The 16,257-nt window shown below is 47.3% G+C and overlaps 1 protein-coding gene across 1 annotated transcript; it reads right to left on the bottom strand.

Moving 5' to 3' along the window:
• Window positions 1-3,105: 3,105 nt before the first annotated feature.
• On the bottom strand, window positions 3,106-16,035 carry LOC128306486 (uncharacterized). Its single transcript, XM_053044017.1, has 7 exons — window positions 15,709-16,035; window positions 8,080-8,749; window positions 6,007-6,220; window positions 5,103-5,938; window positions 4,289-4,758; window positions 4,096-4,221; window positions 3,106-4,017 (listed from the first exon to the last, which is right to left on the bottom strand). Exons 1-7 carry the CDS (start codon window positions 16,033-16,035, stop codon window positions 3,106-3,108), a joined length of 3,555 nt encoding a protein of 1,184 aa, XP_052899977.1.
• Window positions 16,036-16,257: the final 222 nt, after the last annotated feature.

The following is a 16,257-nucleotide window of genomic DNA, read 5'->3' as shown; positions in this document are numbered from 1 at the left end:
AGCGGGGAACACCGTTCGGGAAAATAAGCGTATCATCATATCATAAGCGTATCAAATAAGAATATCATCGCCATGTAAAAAAAGAACACAGCGTAATATCGAATATCCCTTATCGATTCGTAGCGATCATAGGAGGAAGTTCATTTCAAGTTGCGCACCATCGGAACATGAGCTCCGGTTCACAATACCATGAGATGAGTGTTATTTTCCTTCCACATCACATCATCCTTATTCCTATCTCATTATTCATACTTTTCCTTCTCTTTCGTTCTCTCTCTCAATCACTCTCTTTTCTTATGCCTTTAACTCCTAGTTCCCAAACAAATGGGTTACTTTCAATTTTAAATGTTTCTTTTATCTGTTATACTACTTTTACGTTGGTTATAAACTTATTTACGAAGTTTATTTTCCTTTAAAACACCAATACTGTACAGCTAAAACTATATGAAGAAGTAAAATGGTTACGAGGATCCTGCATGGGAGATGGTGCCATTTTAGGAACGGAAGAAAGGGAAAGAATATAACCAAAATAGAGAAAAAAAACGATTGAAGTAACGAAAACAAACCAGAGTTGAATAATCCTAACTGTATCATGTAACTGGGAGATGGTAGGAAATGGTCACGAGAAGGAAGGTTACGAGATGGATAAGGGATGGAAGGTCAAGAGCGTCAGTCTCACCCGGTAAGCGACCCACAACAAAAACAGAGATTCTTATGACGTCAACATTCGGGAGAATCCACCCCCAGTAGTTGACACCGGCTAAATAGAGTGGAGAGCGGAAATCTTGATCGCTCCAAGAGACCTTTAAAGATTTATCTTAATATATCATCAGATCAGTTTAGAACACTTCTGTACGCTCTTGAGGAGTTTTAATGTTCAAGAGGCATAGAAGTGCTCTAAAGCAGAACAAACATAACAACAGTACAGGGTTGTCAAAACCAAGGATCAGTGTACCCTTGAGCACGACTCTCAAAGATCGCATCGCTGTCCCAAATATTTCGTTGATGAGATGATGAGAATTAATCAAGTGCTTAGCATCATTGTCACAATGATTTCAGGCTGATTGCAATTGCTCTGAAGTTTAAGTTGTTATTGTTTGTATATTTATAGAGATTTTGGGCCCGCATTACCACTTTCATCTCTAAATCTGAAGCTTAAGTAGTGTTGTAATAGGTAGAACTATCCAGCATGTAACACATTCGCGACAAACACACAGTAGTTTGCGTGTAAAGTACGATTACACGTTTACTGATGCGATAACGCACTGATGCGTGATCGTTAGAAATTCTAGAAGAAGCTAACCCGCTTGCTGGAAGTGTTGGGGAAAGAGGACACACAAAGTTTATAGCTTCACGCACATACATTGTGTCACGTGTGATGCACCGATCGGTCGCATGAGCTCGTTTGATGCGTTTGTGTATAGCTTCACTATGGGTTATTGCTGGATATGTTGTGGTTAAAATTTTGCTATTTGGGAATTATAATCACCCAATTATGATTATGGAATCATGACTAGCTAACGCGATAAACCCTTCGCAAAGGAGCATGGCGGAGGGTCTAATTTATTAACATTTTTTCCGTTTGTCTGCGACATTGTCCCCAAAGGGTGATTTCGGATCAAAAGTCAACAACAGCATCCCGCAACCAAGCGCGGCCCAGAGCAATCGTTAACAAGCATATAAAGAGATGATTTATTGTGCAAACAGGTTCCTCAACAGTACGCTTCCCGTCATTACACGATGCTTGATTATAACAAATAAACCGAACACTAGTTTGGCAACACGCAGTACGAAGCCGGACGCATCTTAATAATAACTCATCTTACCATCTGTTGCTGGCAGTCACCGCGGCGATGCCATGCGGCGTGTACACAAAGCGATTGTCCATAGTCACCTCTATATATGAGTATGATAAATTTCTACACTTATAAATACTAGGTTCGTACATACACGTCCGACACGCACATACATACTTGCTATCGCTTACCTTACCTGTATCGCATTTCATTAATTTCTTCACATGTCTATTGCGATTGCGATGACGGTTTAAGGATAATAAAGTAAAACAAGAAAAGTTCATCCCAAGAAAGAAAACAACGCACAATACCTGCTCCAGTGTACCTACCGAAAACTGTACACACCTACAACAAGGTGAACCCTTCGTCATACGCACGCTTGGTTCATCGCGTCCGAACACAACGCATCTGCTTCCTACGCCTTTACTCGTCGCTCACTAAAACTGCTTTGGTCGTTCGCTGGGTGTTGTGAATAATTCACAATAATACACACACAATTGCTTTACGCTATACCACCGTGCACTAATTTACACTCCGCACAAAGGAAAAGCTAGCTCGCCGGGGTATGCACGCTCGGCAAGCATCACTGATAAACGCGTTACTCTGACCGGTCCAGCAGCGACCAGCGAATTTTCGCTATCTAACTAAATGTGACGCAGAACGAGCGACTCAACGGATGCCCCGTATCATGCAAATCTTAGCATGCGCAATAGCGAGAGAGGCGTTAGCTTTACAGGGCTCTCGAGCGCAAATGGTAAAGTCCGAACCATTGCTGAATTCTTTAAAAAGTTGAACAGGAATGTGTGGAGGTAGATCTGGGATTTTACCACCTTACTACTAAGTGCTTTGATGCAAGATGACACCGATTCTGTGCAAGCCCTTTCTCGACTGTCACATCCGTCAGAAATATCGGAAAGCTTTACAAGTGTGTGAGTTGAGGGAGCGTTGCACAGAATTAAGTTCAAAGATTCCATATTCATCCTCAACATATTCCTGGTCAATTTATAAAAGTATCCACAAACAGCTCCAACTTTATCGCTTTTAGTTGAAAGCTCTGCATCCTGTATGGCAAATAGCAACACTTGAGAGCAGTGAGCAGTGAGAGCAGTTGCTGACTCATAGTAGTAGATCAGTGCCGCTCGTCAAGCATGTCTACTATACCACACATATCTAATTACCACGTCAGCCAATATAACAATGCAACGTAGATGAGTTGCAGTCGCTGCGCTCTACGCTCCGACTGTTATCACTATATTTCCCTATTAGCTAATGTGCGCCTATTGCTGTGATTGTGCGGCAGGCTATCGCCTCACGTCACCGTTGCAGAAATAGTGTCCCGGATCCAGGGCGTATTCGGTATGACTTTGTCGTACATTCGTGGCCGCTCGATACCGTTCGGTGCACAAGCAATGCGCCACGAGCTAATACCAACCAGCGCCCACCGGCGGTCGCTCGGCAGCAAACAGATGACCGGGCTTCCGGCGAACTCCTCCTCGCTGCAGTCCTGCTTGTGGTATGCCGACTCCGCACACATGCTATTCACCGTGGCGATCGAGATATTCTCACATGGCGACATGTCGATCAGCTTCAGCTGTACCCGCTGCAGATGATCTCGCTGGCGCGACCAACCGAGCGTATTGCAGTTCGTCCACTGACTCTGCTTGCCGAGCTTGGTCGGTTGCTGGAAGCCGACGCCACCGGCACCGACGTTCGCCACACCGCCCGAGCTGATGTAGTTGAGCGCGGAGATGTAGTTGTTGGTTTGGGGTGAGTTGGCGGGCAGTGGATAAGCTGACGGCCCTCCAGGAACGCTACCAGCGACGGAGGATACCGTCGTACGACCGTGTGTCACACCGACCGCTGCTTCCGCCTTTGGAATATGATACTGCTCATCGGTAAAGTCGGCACTGTACTGGTTAACGTATTTGGCTGCCTCGTTTAGGTCACCGTACTCGTCGGCCGCCAGCTCATCATCGCCAGGCATTTCGAAGTACTGCCGATATTCCTTCAACTTACGGCCGCTCACCTTGCCACCCTTGCTGGTGGAGTACTTTTCGGCGTGCGGGGTCGGTGTCACGTTGTTGTCGCTGCGGTCGATGGTTTCCTTCAGCGGTATATCCGGCAGACAGATGGGACGAACAAAGTCCGAATAGATGACCGGTGTTTCCAGACGTACCATTGCTGCAGTGCTGCCCTCTACCGGTGACTTTACCATACCGATCTAAAACAGCGAGTGTAAGGGCCGATTAGTTGATACGAACACAAATACAAGACGGAAAAAGTAAAGAAGTAATCTTACTATGCGACGCCGTTGCGTCCAAGGCGCATTAGAAGAGAGCCGCACAGCCCCAAACACTGCCATCCATGTTGCTTTTGCCTGTCCTTGAAAGCACGACTCGGTCGTGAGCACCCAATCCTTGGAGACCTGTGGGAAAAATGTAAATCGTTATGGTCCAATCGTCGTCAATAACGTAACCTCAACGCATACATACCAACGTTCCATCGCAGACATGCGTGTCTGCTCTCAGCAGCGCAACGTGCCACGGCCAATCGCCCGGTGTCGCCATCTTGGACAGCCCGATGCTTTGTGTCGCGGGCAGTGTAGACTGTACGCCGCACTCCAGATGACTGCAGGCAACGTACAGCGACTGTTTACTCTGGCACTGTGTGCGTACGAACGAAATCTCGGATGCGCGAGGATCTAGCACTCGCACGTAGCTCGTGTTCGGCTCCGTGTCGTTGCGGATCTCGGAATAATCGACACGCTCATATCCGAGCGCCTTGCAGAGGGACTCGGCTACGGTATTGCGCACGTACTCGTTCCCTTCCATGCCAACCGAGCACAGCTTACCGGTGGTGCCCTTCTCCGAAAACACGGCATATCCTTCCGAGTAGAACCGTGGCCGGAACGGTACAATTGGTGGTGGGAATGTGAGGAAGCTTACTTGGGGTGAAATGGAAACTGAAATACAAAACAGACATGGTAGATATTAGGTGTTCTAAGATTATCTCACAGTGTTCAGGGTCTGATGAATTTTTTGTGAAGAGTCGTTTTTATCTTAGGTATCTTAGGTAAAGAGTCTTTTAAGGAATAAGGCAACTCTCAAACTCATAGAGAGACATAGAGACATAGATTCATGAGTTCTCAAAGATTCAGGATTCCTCAAGGATTTGTGAAACTTCAAAAAACCTTGCATCCTCAAAGAAAAGCATTCTTTTTAAATATTGTCAGCTTTTGAAATGAGAGTTCCTAACTTCTGAACAAGAATCGAATTATCCGAATAGCGATTCGGCGTTAGTACTTACGGCAATCCTTCTCATCGCTGCCATCGGGGCAATCAAGCTTCCCGTCACAGCGTGCATTCCTTGCGTAACACGCTCGGCTTCTTCCACACGATATCGCCCCGTACGCGCAGAACGTACAGGTATTCTCATCCGACAGATCGGCACAGTCGGCGACACCGTCACAGAGCCGCGACGATAGTGCGTTTGCCTGCAGTTCACCGGTGCAGCCTGGTTTGCTGTGACACGACTGTACGCCGGTCGATTCGGGGAATCGCTCGCAGTCGAGATAGCGGCGCAACCGTTCCGGCAATCGTTCACCACAACCGGCCCAAAACGCCTGACAGTACTGCCGACAGACCGTACCGGGTGTCGGTTCCTCGATGGTGCGGTACTCACAGGGTGGCTGCAACAGTCGGCAGATAAAGTCGAACGCCTGGCGGAAGCATTCTGCATCGACGAGCTCCCGGAACGAGATCAGATCCGTCTCGACCTCCTCGAGTGAGCCGTGGCCGAAGAAGTTCGGATAGGTCGTTACGTTGTAGCCGACCGAGCGGCAGTACCCGAGCCGGAGCGGTTCACACTTCCGTGGTGGGCGGGCGGTCGTCACGATCTCCACCGTTACCTCATCCTTGCCACCGAGCGGCGAGGAGGACGTACCGACGATATCATCCCCCGTACCCGACACCTCCTTGATAACCAGACTGTTGGGATCGATTGTTAGGTTGCGAAAGTACTTCCGCTCCTGGCCGGTAATCTCCTCCAGCAGGATGGAGCGCAAGTCGGCCACGGATACCAGCTCAGCGTACGGATCGAAGTAGAGCGCAAAATGTAGCGTCAGATCTCCAGGTTCCTCGTTGCTGTTTGGGGTAGTATGGGGTAATCTTATTAATAACCAACACTCCACAACCACCAGCTCGGTACGTACCCATCCAGTGCGAGAATTTCACTACCCTCGAACGGTTCGCGCAGATCCGAACGCCGCATGATGAGATTGATGCGCTCTCGGTAGTCCCGTGCGCGATGCTGAAACCGCAGCGTATTCTGATCCGCCAGCTCCGGCGTCCACCGGTCACCCTCGATCACGCGCAAACGGGCACGAAATATCCGGTCGGGTAATGGCTCCGGCCGCAGATAGGTGTCTGTTGGGGAGAGCAAAGACATATATCTGTAAGAAGTTGCAAAATAAAAACCCTCCCCCCCGAAACGACGTCATCAACGGGGAGGTCGACGATGTGTCCGCAATTAAGTTTCCTCCGCAATCTGGTGAAAGTGAAAGAGCCTTCAAATATTCATTTCACACACATAGGGCAGCTGCAATCTAAAACATATCCGCCCGGGGATTCCGGTGGGTGCGTGGCAATCTGGCATCTGCTTTTATTATTGCCCGGCGTGCGATGTGAGCTACCCGTCTTCTTCGGTACTAAACTGTCTCGTGTGGTGCCATTATTTGTCTGGAAGCGAAAGTGAAAACTAACTCCAATCACATCAAACAGGCCGCGCGCTCACATTTAGCGTCATTCAGGTGCAGGTGCGCGAAAGTGGTTTAGGACACATCATTCAAGATCTCAGTCATCTGACAACCCCGTTGTATACCGTTGGACATTCTGCTACTTTATTGCACCCCCAAAATCACCATCCCCAAAACAGAGAAAAAGAGCTATAATCAATCTTCTTCAAGACAGCAGCACATCATTAGGACACAACAGCTCATCAGGTTAGACGACGTGGAAGGCAATTGCCGCTTCATCTCTTGGCAGGTTATCGACCGTCTTACCGATCTCATGATGCAACCTGTATCCCACCGTTCCCGGTAGGAATGGAAATGGAAAGTAGCTTTTCATTTTCTTTCCACCACCTATCTGGTGGCTGGCTTTTCCCGCACGTACCAAGCGGTACACAACACACGCATCCCCAATTAGGAAACTGCAAATAAAATATGAGGCAAGCATTGATAAACCACCAACGTAAGCGCATTGTTATCCGTGGTCCCCGGGTGTGGTACGGTATTCTCACCACCTTCGCGTCATTGTCGCGACGTTTTTCACTGGGCCCGCGTGTGCACATCTTGCTCACCAGACGCACGCATCCAAACGCGCTTTACGTAAACGGTCTGCTACGGTTCAGGTCCATAAAATAAATTATGCCTGCAGACGGCGGCTCTCGTGGTGGTGGTGGTGAGTATTTGGAGAAAATCCATACCGCATGCCCGCACGGTCAGCGAGAAAATGTTCGGTTCGGGGTGAAACGCAGCCACGCAGTCAGCCAACACACAAACAATCGCTTTAATTGAAAGCTTGGGGTGCAATGGGTTGTTGTTGTTTGCTTCGTCTTTCTCACATTCCGGTGGTACACTTACTTTCTTCCAGCTTTTTTTCGTTAGCACCAGGCAAAGGTGAGCCAGCCAGCGCACTTTTGCTGCGAGGAAAGAATGCTGCGACTCCAACCACAACAATGAGGCTGTTTGTTTTTACTTGCAATCGGCGCAAAAAAAATCGAACGTTCTCAGCTAACTTTGTGCTTAATGAATCTTTTGCCAAGAGTCATTCATATGGATCTTTAACGAGGAATCATTCAAATCTTGTGTCGATTCTCTAAAGATTCATAAATTCTCAAGATTCATTAATCCTAGAAATTCATGAGACCTCAGAATCCTCGAGATTCATGAACCTTGGAGATTCATTCTTTGAAGCTTTTTAAAACTTTTTATTTTAGATGCGAGAATCATAAAAAACACGCCAAAATTTTGTTTCCGAAGAGATTCATGAATCTACGAGGATTCATGAAACCTCGGAATAGAGATTCAGATTCATTCATTCAGTTCAAAGATTCATTCAGATTCATGAATCTGAATCTGAATTACCCAACACTATTCTCAGCCCGTCGACACAACGACACTTTCTGTCCGATTAACCCCTCGGCGGCACGCAACAAGCAGCAGCGGTGTGTTGTGTTGCAAGAATCTGAAAGATGGCATCAAACAATGCGGCAGCATACTTACATCCAACGTAGACGATCGCACCCGCGCATAGCAGAATCAGCAGAAAGCCGGCGATGAGCGCACAGCCACACTTCTGGTTGTCACCGAGCTTGCGGCGGGTAAACCGGATGTCCGAATCGCTCGACAGGACCGATTCGGCCCGGCTACTCTTCGGGTGCATCGCCGACCGGCTGTGATGGTGGTGATGGTGGTGGTGATGATGATGGCCATGTCCTCCATTCGCCGTCTTCCCTCCGCCGACTAACCCTCCGTTCTTGTGCTTTCCACCGCCACCACCCCCACCTCCTCCTCCAGCGCTGGTGGCGTTGGAGCTGTCCGAGTTGGAGCGCAGCTTTCTGTCCTTCTTGAGGCTCGCGTCCAGATCGGAATCGAGCGCTGGTGGTGGCGTCCCGGTTGCAAAATGGTGACGAAGCTGCTGCTGCTGCGCCGCTAGATGCATCCCGTTGTGATTCGCCTGCACTAGATGGGCAAGGTGCTGTTGTTGTTGTTGCTGCTGCTGCTGTTGCTGTTGTTGCTGTTGTTGCTGGTGTAGCTGGTGATGGTGGTGATGGTGGTGATGGTGACCGTGCGAAAGCCGATCGTCATCATCAAAATAAGAATCGTCGTCCGGCGGTGGAGGTGGCGGCAGGGAATCGCAGTCGTCCGACTCGGGATACTTTAGGCCGGGTTTCTGCAAAGGAAAAAGACAAACAATGCGTCAGTATTCGTGTGAGCATTGGCTGCAGCATGCAAGCGGCCCCATCCGCAGGTCATTCATTCCTTGTGCTCAGTCAACGATCCAGAACGGCGCAACAGCAAACACATTAAAAGGCCCTGGTAGGCCCACTCAAGAACGTCGCACCTGACTGACTTTGCCCGACTGCTACCACCGCTGCGATGATGGGTTCTCATGAACTACTGCCAAAGCAAAACGATTTGCAGATAGTGAAATGAAGGTTGTTTTGCAAAGAAATAGTATTGAGGTTATGACACATTTAATCTTAGTATGGACAGGTATGAATATTAATTAATGTTTGAAGATGTAGTGTCTATTTTCAAGATCTTCAAGTCACTATTAATAAACCACCGGGTCGCCCCCGTTTATACGATATATGAGAGGTATTTAGGCTTCAATAGGCTGGTCATGTCATGAGAAAGACACCGGACATTATAGTCCTTTTAGACGACGAAGTCCTTTTAGACGTAGTAAATACAAATTGAGATGGAGTGATGAGTTTGATGCATTCGCCAACTATGCTTGAATATGACATTCTGGAAGACTTCTAAAGCAGGACAAAGTCAAAGTAGAGCTAGTCACATCACGAGAATGACACCGGACGATATAGCCTGTGAAGTCCTTTTAGACGTAGTAGACACAAATTGAGATGGAGTGATGAGTTTAATGCGTTCGCCAACAAGGCTTGGATATGACATTCTGGAAGACTTCTAAAGTAGGACAAGACCATGACAGTACCGATGCACTTCATAAGTACTAATTTAGTAAAATATCCGTACAGCTTTAATGATATCTGAGTAAGAGTGAATATCTTGAACGTCCCCATAGACACCTCTCGTACTCGGATCAACTTTCTCCCGCTAACGATTCCACCTATCAGCAGCCGTGGAATTACACGCTGGAATGTTGCTAAAGCTCGGTGTACCTCACAATTCTAATTAACTGCTGACAGCGCCGAACAGTTGTTTCGCCGGCAGCTGGAACCAGTGCGACCACACCGTGCGTACCGAAACAGCGGACCGAAAGTTACGCCTCCGTGCGTTCGCTAATCGATGTGTTCGCGATAATGAGGCAAGACAGAAATCGAATCAAACGCTGATGTGGTGGCCATTAGCGCAACCGCACAATTCGACAGCTGGCGATGTGTGCGGGAAGGGATAAAGGCTAGCAAACATCGCACATAAACCGACCCCAACCCCGAAAAAGAGAGTCACCCGAATGGCAACCTCCCAAAGCGACCTTTGTTTTCCATATGGTAACCGGTTAGGCTTCGCTTATGACACGGCCGTAACCTTTGCAAAACCGCCAAAGAAAGCTGTCCGGCGCGGGTTTTGTGGCCGTGAATGGTGGTGCCATCTGCACGCCAACTTCGTTTCCGGAACCGGTCGCTAACGATCCGCGGAAATTGCCATATTTTAGATTGTGTGGACACGGTGTTCGTCCATCTCCGTTTCCCAAATGCGGCTACGCCTCTCATCGTTGCCAAATGCGCTATTTCGCACACAAAACGCGCCAAGAACAAAGGAGACAGCGAGCAAAAAGCCACACATTAGGGTTGGTGGCGAAAATATTTCATCGAATTTATTTGCTTTCCTTTATGTTTTTTGCGTCGATGTTTCGGAGAAAACGCTTTCGATATGCAAATATCGCCGAAAAAGAATGTCCAGGCGGGTGAAAACGAAAACCGATACCACACCAAAACGGAAGCACGATGATACTTCTTCTATTCACCTTTCTTTTTTCTTTTGTTATCATTCAACTCCCCAAAAGCTGGCCACCATTTCTCTGGGGGTTTCACCATCGCCCTTCAGCGCTGATGTTATTACACAAGCTTTATCCGAGATCTTATTGGCCACAAAGAAATCGAACTACTTTGTCACCTTCTGGGGCTTAATTTTCGGGCCCAAAGAAGCGCTGTTAATGGCCCTCTACACCGAACACGATGACTTAAGATCATTAACCGAGCGAAAGTTCGGGTTCGTCGCCTGAAGGAAGGACGTCTTTTGTCGGTATTGGATGCGCTAATAAAGATCGGTAAAATTTCTCACGTCCGCGCTTTCTTTAGCGGTGATTATGTTAAAATATGGGTGAAATAGTGTTGTTACGTTACGTTCGTAATTCTAGGTTTCGCGTGATATATTAACACACTAAATCGCACACCCTTTTTTTTTAAAGAGGTTACTATGGGGCACTCACTCGGAAGCTTAAACCTTGCCTAATTCGAAAACAATTACACTACCTAACCACCCAAACCCTTAAGGGTGCTTGAGACGTTTCTATACAAACACAAAGAAGGAGCGACCGAGTAGTCGCATGCACACCAACGCAATAAACACCGAAAAATGAAACAACACGCGGGCCTCCACCGCGTGCTCCTCGCGAACTCTGCTAAGTGAAAATTCAACGGTTAATCGATCGCTCATTAACCTTTCCCCGAAAGTGCAACTGGTTTTGCGTTGATTGGGAGCTGAATATGTTTTGACGCCCCGGTTGTTGTGTTTTTTGTTTTTTTGGGTTTGTATTATTATTTCTCCTCCGCAATGGAATTTTGTTGTACGCTTGCCCGGTTTCGCTGGTAAAAATATGCGCTTCGTTCGAGATTTCAAAACAGATCGATTTTCAACACCCTTCTGTTTCGGCTGTTTCGTTCGCTTCGTTTCGAAACATTTGCGTCAAAATTCGAAACACAATAATTACATAAAAATATGACTCTTTGATGGTGATTAGGTCGACTTTCTTCTACTCCATTCCCTTTGTTTTCTTTTCTGTTTTTTTTTCTTCTCTCGTTCGTTTTCACCGGCAGCATCGGCGCGCACACAGACAGCGCTTGCGAGTGGGGGGAGGGAGGGGGAAACGAAAACACAAAATCATCTGCAAATGGAAAACGAGAGATTATTGCTTTTAGTTTCCAATTTTTCGTCCGATGCAACGGGCACTAGACGGTGCGTAACGCCTTGCTGCTCGCAAACCACCGAGGACGTTGCTAATTTTGTTTTTTGTCGACCAGAAACTAATATCACTTCATCAGCCGGGAACGCTGCTTACGGAAAGCGCGCACACGATCAAACGACCGAAGGAAAAGCGGCCGGAAAATCGAGCGTTTTCCTTTGTCGCTGGTAAAATAAAAATTGTGTAAGTTTAGGATAAAAACAATCAATCAGCAACGCTTACGCAACGTGCCGGTGAGATGGCAAAAAATGAGCACTAGTGTCGTTTAATAAGCACGCCGCAGCGAACTGTTTTAGTTCGACACACCCGAATAAATTAATTGCCGCACAGCCGTTACAAGACGCTGCTGGGCAGGACCTAAACAAAGCACATTAACGCACTTAAAGAGCGAAGAGAAAAGAAAAACACAATACAGCCCGCACAGACACACCCTTAAACTTAAGCTTATACGATTCGCGGTCCGAGCGCCATAATCCTTCGCATGCATACGTTGTTGTTCGTACGCAGCAGCTGCTAATTAAGGCGCTTTTGCTGCTGTTACGGTCGGGATTTAATTGTTGACTGCATTTCATCTCCTTGCTTCCAGCTACACGAACGTAAGCAGAACAGTGCCGGGTGGCTGTACCGGTGTTTTGTATCACTTTGCCCAACCCCGTCTTCCTATTTGCCAACCGAACCGCAACTTGCGGCCGCATTTTCTGGTCGCCGGAATGGTTTTTTTTATTGTTTAGTTTTTTTTTGCAGGCGGAGAAAGTTTCCTTTCATCGATCGCACGCGTACAGTTGATTAAGAATTGTACACGCATTACAAGATTTGTCTGTATCCTGAACTTTTCGTAGAAGATAGCATATTAAACCTACAGTGAAGACAAAAATATGGAGAAACTAAACCTAAATACACACAATTTTGCATGTATAGCAAGATATTTTTTTATAATGTATTTACTATTAAATAATGACACAAAATAGTTAAATTATTAATGAAAAACTATTGTACTTTATAGAACAACATATTGCAAACTGTTTAAGCAACAAACATTTTTAATAAACATTTCTAACCAAGCGTTAAAACAGACGTAAATGCTTTGTTTTACCGATACCAAACAAAAGACTTCAATGCTGTAGTGAAGCGGCAAGCGACGAACGCAAAATTTTAATTTGCTGCTTTAAAGAAGCGACTGCAACACGGGTAGAATAAAATTATTCCACCATTCCTAGGACAATCAAAACAGGAATATAATAGTCAAATAACTGCACATGCTGTCCCTTCCCGAATGCTGCACAACAAAGCAACACGTCAATGATTTCTTTTTAGTTTTTTTTTGTTTTGTTGCATGAGAGTTACATTCCTTCCCGGACACAACGCTTGTAGCGCGGCGTAAGAACGCGAACGATGAGATAGTTCATATTTTCCGTTGCTTTAATGACCCCTTCGGTTGACGTTCTCGGCTGTGCCGTAGCCCATTTCGGTACAATGACACGCGCATTGCACCACTTTTTTTCTGCTTATTTTCACACAAATCAGACGGTCAGATTTATGATTGTCCCACCGCCAGTCCGTCCGTCCGTCGCCAGTTGTTTTGGTCGTGTTTCGTCAGACCGCGGGTGTCATCACACCGCACTCGTAGTATAAGGGCGGGGAAAAACCCCGTTGAGAAAATGCTCCTCTTCCGTAAAGCCTCGTTCGGTGTGATGTCAACAGGAAAGTGTCGACTGGCGAGTGAAAAGCAGCACAAGTTTTAAGGAAAAAGGTTTCTTTTTTTTTGGGTTCAGTGTGGGCTTCATATATGAAACAATTCTTTGCTGGTGTTTTCTCCCCCCAAACATGGCAAACAAACAAACAAAACATCCATTACCTTATTAACGAGTGCTTGCCAGCAGTTCGCTTCCGCTTGCGTGAAGGTGCGCACAAACTATTGGAGTATTGAAACAGAAAGTTCAGATACTGAAGTTTGTTAATTAATTAACTAATTAATTAATTAATTTACGTACAATTGCTGCCGTGTGGAAGGACAACTGTCGTTCGGAATCAGACAGTTCCGCAGTTTGTTTTTTTTTCACACGTTTCGGAGTTAATCAGATCCATCGGCCACGGTCATCGTTTGGGTGCACATACCAATCATCTCACGTGATTAATACACTACCCCTACCGACGCATCGACTGCTAAAAGTGAAAGCCAAATCAATCAACAAGGGTTCGAAATCCCCCCATCGTTATCTTTCAACAAGGAAGCTCTTCAACTAGACCTCCATCCTTGCGGCCCTTCCATCAACGAGCGCTGCCAAAAAAAAAATCAACCACCCCCCCGGTCGATTCGTAATTAAATCAAACCACTACGAATCTCAAGAAAGCCGGTCAAATCAATTGGCACTGCAAACAAAACCTTTACTGCTTGTTTGCAATTTCGTACGGTTTCAGCGATTTGGCCCGCCATTATTGGTGGCCTAGAATTCCCGCGCAAATCGAACCTGCGCAAGCGTTCGATCAAGGTGGAAAACAGCAGACGATTTTCCTTCGCTCTGTTTCTCTCTGTTGCTCTCAGCTTCCAATCCGTCCGTTCTTCGTTTTCCGTTCTTTTTGCATATTCTACACGCAAACCGCTTTTGAAAGTACGGCATCGGATCGCTGCAACCGCACTGGAAATGCTGCCTCGCTTAATCTATCGGTAATCGGTGCACGTGATTGTAAATGAACAGCTGCAGCACGAGCAAACAGCATCGCGCGGAAAATTCGTCGCGGGATGGAGGGCAGCGCTGGTCGCGTCTGGCGATTCCCTCGGGAGGTAAACTTCGTACCGTGCTCGAAGTAGGAAAGTGTTTTTGCAGGCAGCGAACAGCAACAAAAAAAAACCACATGCAACACGGAAGGTTGGGGGGAAAATGGGAGGCAAAACCGTGAACGTTTTTCCACTCTCACAAATAAGCCGTCAATTTCAGCGCTTTTCCACGAGTGAGCTGAAATTATCTGATTTTGAGCGAGACCAGACCAGACCAGGGAGGGTATCGCCTTCCCGCTCGCACACGCGGCACCGTGGGGTGCGCGGTGAGGGACCAACGGAACCGAACCCAGCCAGTTGCAGATCAATAACAGTATCGTGGATTTAATTTCGCCCGCACCATTTTCATCATGCCGGGTACCGCTTCGGCTGCTGCCTTTTTGTTCCAAACCCAGATACGATGATTAGATGCTGCACCGGGTTGAGCAGTGGAGGGAGGAGGAGCAGGAAGAGGAAAGGAAGGGAAGAGAGTGAGAGAAAGCGATAGAGCGAACAGCGAGAAAGGTGAATTACCGTTCGCTTCCACCGAACCTGGCAGCTGCCACGAGTAGCACGAATCTCAACCGGATCGATTTGGTAATTTTGCATCAGCCCCGTCGGTTTAACGGCGGACCAAAACTATCCAATCGCACCAGCTGGTCAGCTGAACCGATCATCATCATCACACCTATAGCATCTGACTTTACCACCCCGACGAAGACGCAGGGGCTTTCTTTTCGGTGGGCGCAGCGCAACTCTAAAGAATCGCCTCCCTTTGGTGCTCCTTCACACTCGAACAAGAAAAAAAATAACAAGGAGAGGGAGGAAGAGAGAGAGAGAGAGAGAGAGAGAGAGAGAGAGAGCAGGCGGGAGAGAATGCGAGAAGGCAATAACAAAACACTACGAATTGAGCTACGGACTGTGCTAAATTCCAAAACAAATCAGCTCAACCCTGTTTTTTTTTTGCTTTTGCGCCGCAAACTCTGCACAGCAAAATAAAACGAAAGACTTTAAGAGACGAACCCCTGCCTTCACGTTGCCGGGATCATTGTAGAATAGTACGATGACAATTGTAACCGATACACTGCCCGCGTTTGTGGCAAAAGGTTCTCTCGTCACAGCCATTCCCCACACCTCTTTTCTCTTGGTGCCCCCTCCCCTTAAACCCAACCCCCTCGAGTTCGCACCCCCCAAAACAACCCCAACTCACCTTAAAGCCACCCCATTCCCGCTCGTTTGTTCGTTCTTTAGCACTCCAGACGGGTTCTTCCCGTTGCTGTGGCTGCTGTTGCTGAAATGGGTACTGCCAATCGTCGGGTTCGTCACCTTTCGTTGGCTTCGTGCGCCCTTTACCTACGATGGCACCGATTTTCGACACTGCCTGTTCGCCAGCTGGCGGATTCTTCGCCTCGCCAGCCCGTTGCTGTTGCTGGCGCTGATTTTGCGACCGCCTGTGATGGTGATGATGGTGTCGCTGTTGCTGCTGCTGCTGCGGATCGTCCACACGTCTTAAATGATTGTCGTTCGCAGTGCCCATACTAGGTGGGTTTGCCTTCTTCTGTCCACTAGCTGTTTGATGTCTGCCACAAAACCGTTTCACAAACGGCACTGACCGTGCTAACTTCACGTGCAATAGTGTGCGAATGCTAAGTCTAATCGCCCGGTAGAATAACATCAAACACGTTCTACCCGTTTGCGGAAAATCCGCACAAATGTTATACTCATACTTTCACTCTCTCTCTTTCTAATATCCCTCTAT

Source organism: Anopheles moucheti, chromosome X, assembly GCF_943734755.1.
Source record: "Anopheles moucheti chromosome X, idAnoMoucSN_F20_07, whole genome shotgun sequence".
In the NCBI taxonomy this organism is placed as follows: domain Eukaryota; kingdom Metazoa; phylum Arthropoda; class Insecta; order Diptera; family Culicidae; genus Anopheles; species Anopheles moucheti.
This window is presented reverse-complemented; position numbering and strand designations above follow the sequence as displayed.

What these genes read in the sequence shown, in the direction of transcription:
- LOC128306486 (XM_053044017.1), bottom strand. Translation starts at nt 16,035, where the DNA reads ATGGGCACTGCGAACGACAATCATTTAAGACGTGTGGACGATCCGCAG. An exon ending in GAAATTCTCGCACTGGATGG is followed by an intron (nt 5,939 to 6,006) that starts GTACGTACCGAG and finishes TACCCCAAACAG; the next exon opens with CAACGAGGAACCTGGAGATC. An exon ending in CAGCGATGAGAAGGATTGCC is followed by an intron (nt 4,759 to 5,102) that starts GTAAGTACTAAC and finishes TTTGTATTTCAG; the next exon opens with TTTCCATTTCACCCCAAGTA.